Genomic DNA, 12,143 nt, shown 5'->3' with positions numbered 1-12,143 from the left:
AAATTTATTACACAAATAAGAAAATGTTTGTCGGGAAACGACGAAATGAGTTTGCACGAGCTTCTTAATCCATATTTCACATTTTTGCGACGCAGAAATTCGCACGCGGGCACATCCGGTCTCGACGGCCAATGGGAAGGCCGGAAAATTCATCGCACGCCCTCTCTCTTCCCTCGCCTCACCTCGCCCCACGTGCGACTGCCCGATGCCTGTCAGCAAAAATAATATCGTCAGCGGTCGTCGGCCATTGTCGTCGGCGGAGATGCGAGATATTTTTCCGTGATTTCGAACAAAATCGGTGAACGAAACTGCACACGACATTGTTCAACATTTCGCACCATCCTCCAGGATGCACACGGTCGCGGAATTGGGCACCGGCGTCCCGGCGTTCCTTGCCAAGCTGTGGAAACTGGTCGAGGACCCGGAGACCGACAACCTGATCTGTTGGTCACCTGTAAGTTACCTTTATTTATTTACCTGTTAGATCCTCGCTCGGAGCCGGCGAGTCTCGCGTGAGTCTTCTGTCAACCGGATCGGACGATCGCGATGTCACGTGTCCGGAGTCCAGGTGCCCTCGTCGCGAGCGATTGATAAATCGCGATACCCGAACCTCGTCAGGTCATTTCCGATGATGCATGTTTTTTCCGCGATCTATATGACATTTTCGTATTACGTGCGTTGCGAAACTTGCACGCGATTATTATTTCGATTTTGTTCGCTCGGTCGATCAAGTAGGGCTGTGTTTGGATATTTATTTTTAAAATATATGTATAAAGTACATATAATTGAATTATTAATATAATAGAAAATATTAATATAATAAAAAGTTATTATATTATGTTAATTAAATTATTAATATAATATAAAATGTTAATATAATAGAAAATATTAATATAATAGAAAATATTAATATAATAGAAAATATTAATATACTAGAAAATATTAATATACTAGAAAATATTAATACAATATAAAATATAAAATATTAATATAATAGAAAATATTAATATACTAGAAAATATTAATATAATGGAAAATATTAATATAATAGAAAATATTATTATAATGGAAAATATTAATATAATAGAAAATATTAATATAAAGAAAAATTTTAAAAATATTAATATAAAAATATAAAAATTTAATATAAAAATTTAGAAAATATTAATATAAAGAAAATATTAATATTTTTTATATTATATTAATATTTTCTATTATATTAAATTATATTAAATTTTTTATTATTGTATTTCTATTATATTAAATTATATTAAATTTTTTATTATTGTGATTTGCATATTTTGTTATTAAAGAATTTGTTGAATAAATGGTGTTCATTCGATAAGCTTTTAAGTCTATGTGATTTAGTATATATATAGTAATTAGAAATAGATTGTGATGTAATGTTTGAAGATTATAGCAAATAATATATACTTATATAGTTTGTGCTGTAGAAACAAATTCATATATTTAATATTTTTTTTTTTTAGAACGGACGAAGCTTTTTCATAAAAAATCAAGCAAAATTTGCGAGAGAATTATTGCCACATTATTATAAACACAACAATATGGCTAGTTTTGTACGGCAGCTGAATATGTGTAAGTGTTTATTGTATATTAATTGTCTTGAAAATATAGACGAAGCAAATACAGACGAAGTTAAAATGAAAAAGAGAATAAAAACTATTTGTTAATTAATATTCAAGATGGATTCCACAAGAAAGTATCTGTAGAATTGGGCGGCCTAAAATGCGATAAGGACGAAATGGAATTTGCACATCAGTTTTTCCACAAAGCACATCCATATCTGTTGGAGCATATTAAAAGAAAAGTGAGCATATTTATACACGCTGCAATGATGCAATAATTTGAGTTCAAAGAATTGTAATTATTAAAATAAATGCACTGATTTAGCTTTTTTTTACATATATTTTGAAATGTATAAGAATGTTTTTTTTTTTTTTTTTTATAACCATTGAAACAAAATCAAAAATTATGTGCAAGAAATAATGATTGCATAAAGAACATAGTTCTAAAAATCTAAATTATTAAGACAAATTTTTGATAAACATTGCATTAATATTTTATTACAGTAGTAAAATTTTATTTATCTTTCTATTAGATTGCATCTAGCAAAAGTGCAAGTCAAGATGCAGCTCATGCTCCTCTTAAACCAGAACTAATGAACAAGGTGTTATCAGAAGTAAGAAGTATGAAAGGTCGACAAGAGAGCTTGGATACTAAATTAGGCGCAATTAAACATGAAAATGAGGCACTATGGAGAGAAATAGCGATGCTAAGACAAAAACACCTGAAACAACAACAAATTGTTAATAAGCTTATTCAATTTCTTATTACTCTTGTGCAACCCTCGTCAAGAGCAGGTGGTTTATCCGTCAAGAGGCGATATCCATTGATGATAGATGATTCAAATCGTGCACGTAAACAAAGCAAGTTATCAAAGGTAATACTATTATTGCAATGTTTTTCATATTTTTTGTGAATATATACATACATGCTATAATAATAAATATTTATTTTGTAGCCACAAGCATCACCTACGGGACCAATAATTCATGAACTTGATGCATCGGAACCTGATTTAGATTCAGAATATATTGTTGCTGAGTAAGAGTTTACATACATACGCATTTACATACGAATTAATTTTAAAACATGGAACAATGGAAGTGTGCGCACTTTGATTAAAAAAAATTCATTTCTCTTTTCTATAATATAATATATAAATAATTTTCTAATAATATTTTAACTTGAAGAGATATAATATTCAATAATTATATTTATATTTAATATTTATTATATTTATATTTATAATTATAATTATAATTGTATTATTTTCATATAGATAATTATATTTATATTTATTATGCTAAAATATTTAACAACTTATATATAACGTAATGCATATATGTGTTACATATATTGTAAGAATATAATGAGATATTAATATACATCACTTTTTAATCTAGGATATTAGAGAATGGAGCGCCAGCTGTCCATAGTCCAGAAGAATATATCGAAGCAATGGATGACGAAAATATGGGAAATGTTCATTTGATCGAAAATCCTGAGACGGCACTGCTAGAAGACAATATCAGAACTGATTCGCATGAAACGAGGAAGAAACGTCTTTGCAAAGGCAAAAAGAAGTATGTTTAATTATATTTTTTGCATCATGTATGACATATTCATATATATATATATATATATATATATATATATATATATATATACACATACACATATTAATATGGAAAATTAACAATATTCTTTATAAAATTTGGAGTCGATTTAAGTTAGGAAAGATATTAACATAATAATTCTTTGAAATACGAATTGCTACTTTGTAAGAGAGAAAGAGAGATGAATAATGTGTTTTTTTTTGTAAAATATTTTATAATACATAGAAATATAAAAAAATTGAAATATTTATTCTATCAAGTTTTAGAAATATATATTCCGTTAAATTTAATAGAATTTAATTACATGGAATACACTTTGTACACAATGATTTATTTCATATTGAATGTAGAGAAATGTGTGGTCTAATATCTATATAGTGTAAACTATTACTGAACTTCTACTATTTCTACTATTTCAAAAAAATTTGTGAATGTGCAAATATTCTGTTATCAAAAATTATTGAATTTGTCAAAATTTTGTTGAACTAATATTTTGAATTTAACACCTTGATTGCACATTCACTAAAATCTAGCAATATTTATTATTTGAATGTTAAAATTCTTTTTATACATTACATTTATCCAAATGGTATTTAAATATTACCAGGAGGAAAAACAAGGTGCCTGTCAAAATTTTGATCCCACCATTGGAAAATGGAGGAAAACCAAGGTTAACATTTTTTTTTTCACTTGGTGTTGGTATTTCTGAGATCTATAGCTATTTTGTTATTTTATTTTGAAAATACTTCAGTATTTGCATTGTTTTGCATGAAATATCAGATTTGAGCAATTATAAAAACATTATTGAAGGCAGGGTTCTTTTTCAGTTTTCTTAATAATTATATGATATCATAAAGAAATATATGAGTGTATGAGAAAAAAGTTGTATAACAGTCAAATTCACTTGTTCAAATTAAATTTAATGTTATAGAGAGTCATTCAGAGAATATGTTCAAGAAATAAATCATATACATATATATCATAATCATATGTCATAATCTTCTATTATTGTTTTCTTATAGCATGTTTTTAGAACATTTAACAAACCTTGGTTTTTTTTTTCATATAATTCCATATTCATACAATTTTACTATTTTATATGTAATTAATTCGTATTGTTTATTAAGACAGTTTCTTATATATTTTTTACAATGATATTAAAAATATTGTAAATACAGATTTACAATACTTTTAATATCTTTTTCTTTAAATAAAACGTTAAAATTATCTCAAGATTATATTACAATCTACTTATATTGGTCAGTGATTAATTTCGATATCGAACATTAACATGATTTTTGTAGAACACAATTAATTAAATATATTAGAAAAAAAAAACAATTATAGATTTGCTTACATATGTGTATTGATAAAAATGTAAAATTCTTTATACATTAGTAAAACATTCATATATATAACATTATTTTGCTATTACAAAAAGAATTTGCCTTGTATATATAATTTCTGCATATACAGGGTGAGCCATTTTAAGTTACCCACCCCAATAACTTTTTTATTTTTGAATGTACAACAAAATGTTTCAAATAAAAGTTGCTTGACTTCGAGGGGGACAGAAGATGGTGGCAAAAATTTGATCTTGGATAGTCATTTGAAGGTCCCAAAAAGGTCACCTTCAATTTCTTAAATGGAACCTACTATTTTTCATTGCATATTCTTGTAGCTTATCTCGAGAGCTTTCCAAAACACTATAATTAAGTACCTTTTCGTTAAGTACTTTTTGAGTTATAAGGCTTGAAATCATTTCTTAATTTTACATAAATCGTAAAATATCTTGTAAAATATTCATTTTTTGATTATCCTACCTTAATACTTTTATGTACAAAAATAATGAGAGGAATCAATTGGTGTAAAGAAAACACATAGTTATTTTTAAGAAAAAATATGTAATTGTTAATTGCAAATTACTTATTTTTTCTTCGAAACTATGAGTTTTTTTTATGTCAATTGATTCCTCTCATTATTTTGTACATAAAAGTATTAAGGTAACATAATCGAAAAATGAATATTTTACAAGATACTTTACGGTTTATGTAAAATTAAGAAATGATTTGAAGCCTTATAACTCGAAAAGTACTTCATGGAAAAATAATTTATTATAGTGTTTTGAAAAGCTCTTGAGATGAGTTACAAGAATATGCAATGAAAAATAGTAGATTCCATTTAAGAAATTGAAGGTGACCTTCCCGTGACCTTCAAGTAACTATTCAAGGTCAAACCAATGACACCATATTATGGCCCCCTCGAAGTCAAGCAACTTTTATTTGAAACATTTTGTTGTACATTTCAAAATAAAAAAGTTATTGGGGTGGGTAACTTCAAATGGCTTACCCTGTATAATATTTTCTTATATTTTAGACACATCTATTATTTTTTCTATATTATTGTTAGCTTTTGTATTGCGTCATTTTATCACTTATTGATATAATATGTTGAAATGGTTGCATGCGATTTCTTATCTCCTATGTTGCCTCTTATATTAGAATACTATATAGTTAGAATATTATATAGTTTTTCCATGATTCCATTATGCTATTGAGATAAGTATAACATATAGTAGTAGCAAAGTATTCAATATAGACAAAGATTAAGTCTGAATATAATGCAAAAATGAAGATAGCAATAGCTTGTCTTCGTTTCTAGGGAAGAATTACATTTGCTCGAAATGCCCGACAATGAGGAAACTCCTGTAACTTTTGATTTACTCAAAAAAGAATCTGTCGGTTCTAAACCTGTACCTGTGGCGACTGTACGCAGTTCTAAACTCGCAGCAATGGCAGCAAATATCAATGAGTCCCAAGATGCTGAGCACGACATTGATATGTTGGACAACTCAGCTGACATGGAAGACGATATGGAAGCCTCGGACAACGATGCATCTATGATGAAGCTGGAGGATATCTTAATTGTTCCAGAAATAGTCAACGACAGCAACATTCAAAATATTGTCGGGAATAAGGATAACGACAACGAGGGATCTAAGCAAAATAATAAGAGACTTTATCAAGTTGATGATGAGAAAATTGCTTTAGCGACAAATGATATTGAACACCATAACGAAAATGGAATATCGACATTTTCGCAAGATGGAAAGAACAATGATGACAAAGCAAGCACAAGTTCATCAAGAGATTTATCTTTGAGTTGTGTCAATTCCTCTGGCATATCCGAAGCTAATTACAGGTTAGAACCGATGTAAGTTTGGCACAGACCATGAATAACTTAAGGTGGCATTCAGTAATAGTTTCCGCTTGATTGGGGAAATCATTAATCATACAGAAAGAGGTGAAAAAGTATCATTTTTTATATTTTATATTTTTACATTGAATAAAACACTTCCCCACTCATTTTTTTTTTTTTTTTTTTTTTAATTTTTTTCCAATTTTCAAAAACCGTATTGGTTTTCAAAATAAATTATTTTTGCGTGCAATATATACAGAGTGTCCCAAAAGTCTCGGACCGATCGAATATTTCATAAATCATCAATTGGTGTAAAGAAAACACATTGTTTTAAAAAAAATATGTAATTGTTATTTGCAAATTACATATTTTTTTCTTAAAAACAACCATGTTTTTTCTTTAGACCAATTGATTCCTCTCATTATTTTGTACATAAAAGTAATAAGGTAAGATAATCAAAAAATGAATATATATTATTATATATATATATATATATATATATATATATATATATATATATATATACACAGGGTGGGGCATTTATCTTGAGACAAGATAATATCTCGATTGGAGTCGATTATTTTGAAAAAAGTTTTAGACAAAAGTTGTATGGTTTCAAGGGGGACATAAGATGGTGTTATTAGTTTGATCTTGAAGAGCCACCTGAAGGACACGCGAAGGTCAGCTCCAACTTTTTAAATGGGACACCCTATATGCTTTTGCATATTCTTGTAGCTCATCTCAAGAGCTTTCCAAAACACTATAATTAAGTTAGTTTTCATTAAGTACTTTCCAAGTTATGAGGCTTGAAATCATTTTTTAATTTTACATAAACCGTAAAATATCTTGTAAAATATTCATTTTTCGATTATTTTACCTTAATACTTTTATGTACAAAATAATGAGAGGAATCAATTGATCAAAGAAAAGACATAGTTATTTTTAAGAAAAAATATGTAATTGTTAATTGCAAATTACATTTTTTTTTTCGAAACAACTATGAGTTTTCTTTACACCAATTGATTTTTCTATAGGGTGTCCCATTTAAAAAGTTGGAGCTGACCTTCGCGTGTCCTTCAGGTGGCTCTTCAAGATCAAACTAATGACACCATTTTATGTCCCCCCTGAAACCATACAACTTTTGTCTAAAACTTTTTTCAAAATAATCGACTCCAATCGAGATATTATCTTGTCTCAAGATAAATGCCCCACCTTGTATATATATATATATATATATATATATATATATATATATATATATAATATTTTACTAGATATTTTATGGTTTATGCAAAATTAAGAAATGATTTTAAGCCTCATCACTCGAAAAGTACTCAATGAAGAAATACTTTATTATAGTGTTTTGGAAAGCTCTCGAGATAAGCTATACGAATATGTAATAAAAAATAGAGGGTTACATTTAAGAAATTGACGATGATCTTCACGTGACTTTCAAATAACTCTTCCATGTCAAATCATTGCCATTATCTGATGGCTTCCTTCAAGCTATACAACTTTTGTTTGAAACATTTCTTTCTAAAGTGCATAGTTTATGAAATATTCGACCGGTCCGGGATTTTTGGGACACTGTATAATAATATTTATTAATATTGGCAATTTAAATAATTAGCTTTTTATTTTAATTTTAACTTACAAAATATAAAAAATATATTTTTCTTCTTTATGTATCATTACATATAATCTGTATTATTAGATTAGATTAACTTTAATTTTACAAGGCTTTAATTTTGATATTTTCTATAAATTTATGTATAATATTAAATTTTATTTGTATTTGATATTACTAATACAATATCATTTGAATCATTGTATACTTTAGATTGTTTATGTTTTTACAATATTAGAGTACATGTTTATTATAGAAGAAAAATACATATTTCTTGTCAAAATTGTTATTGTGTCTTACTACATAAATAATTATATTTCAGACTGCATCTAATGGTAAAAGCTATACATCATCTGTTTTTCATTTTATATACAATGTTTCTTATTTATAATGTTAAAATTTTTTACATTTGTAACATTATGTATATAGGGAACATATGGATAATCATCTGGAATCAATGCAAACAGACCTGGAAAACCTGCGTGAAATTCTACGCGGTGAAGGTTGCAGCATCGATGCTAACACTCTTCTTGGGGTAAATATAATTTTGAAATATTTTAAAATATTAAGGCCCAAAAAAAGAAATAAACTTTTTTAAAAATAATAAGTAAAGGACAATAAATAATAAAAGTTTTTTTCTAGTAGAATATATAAGTATATTATAAAAGAAATAAAATAATTATAAAATAATAGAATTATAAAATAATAAAAGAATGATAAAATTATAAAATAATAAAAGAAATAAAAATTATAAAATAAATTATAAAATAATAAAAGAAATAAAAATATTAGGTTTTTTCATCATATATATATATATATATATATATATATATATATATATATATATATGATGAAAAAACCTAATATTTTTATTTCTTTTATTATTTTATAATTTATTTTATAATTTTTATTTCTTTTATTATTTTATAATTTTATCATTCTTTTATTATTTTATAATTTTATTATTTTATAATTATTTTATTTCTTTGTTACAGTTGTTCGGTGCAGATGATCCAATGACATTCGGATTGCCAATTAATCCAGAATTGAATCCGAATTGTGGAAAAGATAATGATAATAACACTGCAAGTGAGTTTTTGTAATTTTTAATGTGAATCATATATTTCTTTATTTCTCAATGTAAAAAGCGCATAAAAAATTTTTTTATACATTTCTAAAATTGTTGATAAAATTATTAAAAAAGGTTCTGTGCATGTGTTTGTGTAGAAATAATTTTTTGCAGTTTATATTTAATTGAGTAAAAATAAAAAAATTAAATCAAAACTATTAATAATTTTAATTTTATATAGTTGAAGATTCTATTAATGGATCTGCTGGTGGAGAACTTATGGCATATAATCCTACACCCAATCTACTAGACTTTGATGATGATATGTTATTAGGAAATGAATCATCTTCGCTACCAACAGCATCATCAGATTTACCTATGGACAATCTATATTCTTCAGATCTAACAGATTCTTTAGATCCTTTAGATGATAAGGCTTTGCTTTACGATTCTCTAGTAAGACTCTCTAGTAAGAATCTAAAATCGTAAATACCATTATTTATATACATGGTAAGTTTCTTTCTCTTATTTTTAATAGATTTTTAGACTGTTTTTTTCTCCTTTTCTATTTTGAAAGTTAACTACACAGATTCATTGTGTATTAGATTCAGATTAAATTTACTGTAATAAACTAATTAAAATTATTATTACAAGATATTAAAAATCAATCAAGATTTCAAACGTACAGGAAGTTTATAGTTATTATAATTATTTATAGTTTCTCTTACAAGTTGATAACTGCTTCTACAGTATTTTTTGGTTTTCAGTATATTTTCTAAATAGAGTGTATTTAACAATAGTCTCGTAGAAATTCTGTTAAAAGAAGATAAAGATATCAATGATGGTCTATATATATTTATAGCATATGAAATTCGTTGAATTTGTTATCATAATATAAGATTTGATTGCAATTAGATAAATAGTTTCTGCTTATTATATTTTTTTATATAATTTCAAGAAGAGCAGCTGTAAATATGTCTACTGTAAAATTGTTTATTTTATTATAGCGTAATTAAAATTTATCGATTGTTATTAAACATGAAACTTCTATCTTGTATTGATAATAAATAATTTATAAATGTATACATATAATATTTAAATTCTCTCACTTATATACATTATATATATTCTGAATTTTTATATAACAAATTGATATTGTAATCATTATTTAATACAAGTATTATATGTTGGACAGATTCAAGTAATTAAAATTTTTGCAAAACTTTAAAGTATATTTTGTATATTACTTTGTATCATTGATATAATATTACTTTGTATCATTGATATAATATTTTATATCATTGATATAATATGTTTTTTACACTCATATGTATATATATTCTTTATTATATACGTAATATAACTTATTTAAATCTATTTTTTTAGCTTTTTGCTGAGAACTCTGCTTCTGGATTTAGTAATTATCTAGAAAAAATGGTAATGTAAAAAATAGAAGTGATAAAACTTGTTTGTAATAATAACATTTCAAAATATTACAAATTTTGCAGCATTTACTATCACATAAAGTAAGAATAGTATCTGCAGCAACATAATCTAAATATCTTATTGTGAAACAAACATAATGAAAAGTATAAAGGAGCAATTTTAAAAATATCACTAAAAGAGAAAAGAAATTAGATACCAAAATGATTACAGCTTGTCAATGGACAATGGACTCTTGCAAATGGACAAATGTGAGAGTTACATTAATAAAATTTTCGTTCTTGCTTGTATATAATTATAAATAATTTTCTTTCCAAAAAATGTCTCACAATTAGCTTTGTAAAGAGAAGTAAAAATATAGAATGACGAGAGTTTTTCATATAATATATATGAAGCATTAGGTTATAAAAAAATTTAGATTGTGATAAAAGAAATCTATGCATACATATTAAAAAAAAATGTTTTTCCTTATCATATTTTTTTTATTAATTCATAATTGTTAATTATCTCACTTAGATCACACTGTATAAGATACATACACGACATATACACATAAGAAGATACCTTAGTATAAAATTGATCTAAAATGTAAAAGGTAATAGTTTAAGATTTCAGTATTTTATAAACGTTTTAAAAACCATTCTTGAATTTGTGAATAATTTTTATATTTTATGAATATAATTGAAATATAATTTATATATTTTATAATTTCCGATGCACTCCTGTGCATGAAATTAAAATAACTTTATAGTTACTTTTATTCTACATAGAACTCATCTCCCACATACACAATTAAAAACTCTGATAATCTGTTATGTTTATTGTATACAAAAAGTGTGAATATGTATAATGACAATGAGAAATATATTATACATACATATATTAGCACAATTAATATGAGAAAATTGCATTAGTTTTTTCAATAAATTTCTTATCATCCTAATCATTAGACCAGTTTTTATTGAGCATATCTAAGTTTATCAAAGGACTTTCATTGTAATTTATTAAAGCACTGAAATCTTAATCTTGAACCTTTATGGAAGTAAGTTGATGTGTTGCGTTTTTTATAAGAATATGTTTATCTCAAATGCAGACGTGTTAAGTTATTCGATCTTATTTTCATTTATTTCAATATATCTGTGAGTGAATTAAACCACTCGAATTGTATAATAGACAGCTATAATTACATATTATGCATTATCATGTTAATATTCTACTTGATTTTAGAGATAAGTATAATTAGATTTTTATATTTGCTCGCTAACAGCAAAGTTTAGGCATATTATTTTAAAAATAATATGTAAAATTTGTTATGTAATTTTATAGTGAAGTGTCAGCCATATACATGTACATTTTCTGTTTGTAAAGATTTAAATCTCATTATTTACAATAAAATTTCAAGCTAAAGTTTTTTTTTCTTTTTTTTTTTTTGGAGCGTGTAGATTTATTTTGGAAGAATCATTAATACATACATAACAAGTATTTATTAATACACTAAAATAATTAGTCATTGTACTGTTTGTGTGTTTTTGCACTCTGTGAGGTCACATGTACTAATATCATACTCAATTAACTGGTGAATTTATTTGATGAGAATTATTAA

General features: G+C 25.7%; 1 protein-coding gene across 3 annotated transcripts; it reads left to right on the top strand.

The window, feature by feature from the left end:
* The first annotated feature begins 215 nt into the window (after nt 1-215).
* On the top strand, nt 216-10,912 carry LOC105257007 (heat shock factor protein 1). 3 transcript variants are annotated; one of them, XM_025410469.1, is made up of 12 exons: nt 216-454; nt 1,491-1,599; nt 1,707-1,831; nt 2,123-2,464; nt 2,546-2,628; nt 2,991-3,170; nt 3,811-3,873; nt 5,865-6,404; nt 8,458-8,563; nt 9,024-9,117; nt 9,339-9,607; nt 10,484-10,912. In XM_025410469.1, the coding sequence occupies exons 1-11, from the start codon at nt 350-352 to the stop codon at nt 9,584-9,586; spliced, it is 1,995 nt and encodes a 664-aa protein (XP_025266254.1). In that variant the 5' UTR covers nt 216-349; the 3' UTR covers nt 9,587-9,607; nt 10,484-10,912. The 3 variants fall into 3 exon arrangements, with proteins under 3 accessions (XP_025266254.1, XP_025266253.1, XP_025266255.1); XM_025410468.1 differs by having other exon boundaries at nt 5,865-6,416; XM_025410470.1 differs by lacking the exon at nt 3,811-3,873 and having other exon boundaries at nt 5,865-6,416.
* Nucleotides 10,913-12,143: the final 1,231 nt, after the last annotated feature.

Source organism: Camponotus floridanus, unplaced genomic scaffold (genome assembly GCF_003227725.1).
Source record: "Camponotus floridanus strain SB8 unplaced genomic scaffold, Cflo_v7.5 scaffold32, whole genome shotgun sequence".
Lineage (NCBI taxonomy): Eukaryota > Metazoa > Arthropoda > Insecta > Hymenoptera > Formicidae > Camponotus > Camponotus floridanus.
This window is presented reverse-complemented; position numbering and strand designations above follow the sequence as displayed.

Coding starts and splice junctions, on each gene's coding strand:
- LOC105257007 (XM_025410468.1), top strand. CDS start 350: ATGCACACGGTCGCGGAATTGGGCACCGGCGTCCCGGCGTTCCTTGCC. Junction 1,600..1,706: donor TGTACGGCAGCTGAATATGT/GTAAGTGTTTAT, acceptor TTAATATTCAAG/ATGGATTCCACAAGAAAGTA. Junction 8,564..9,023: donor ATGCTAACACTCTTCTTGGG/GTAAATATAATT, acceptor TCTTTGTTACAG/TTGTTCGGTGCAGATGATCC.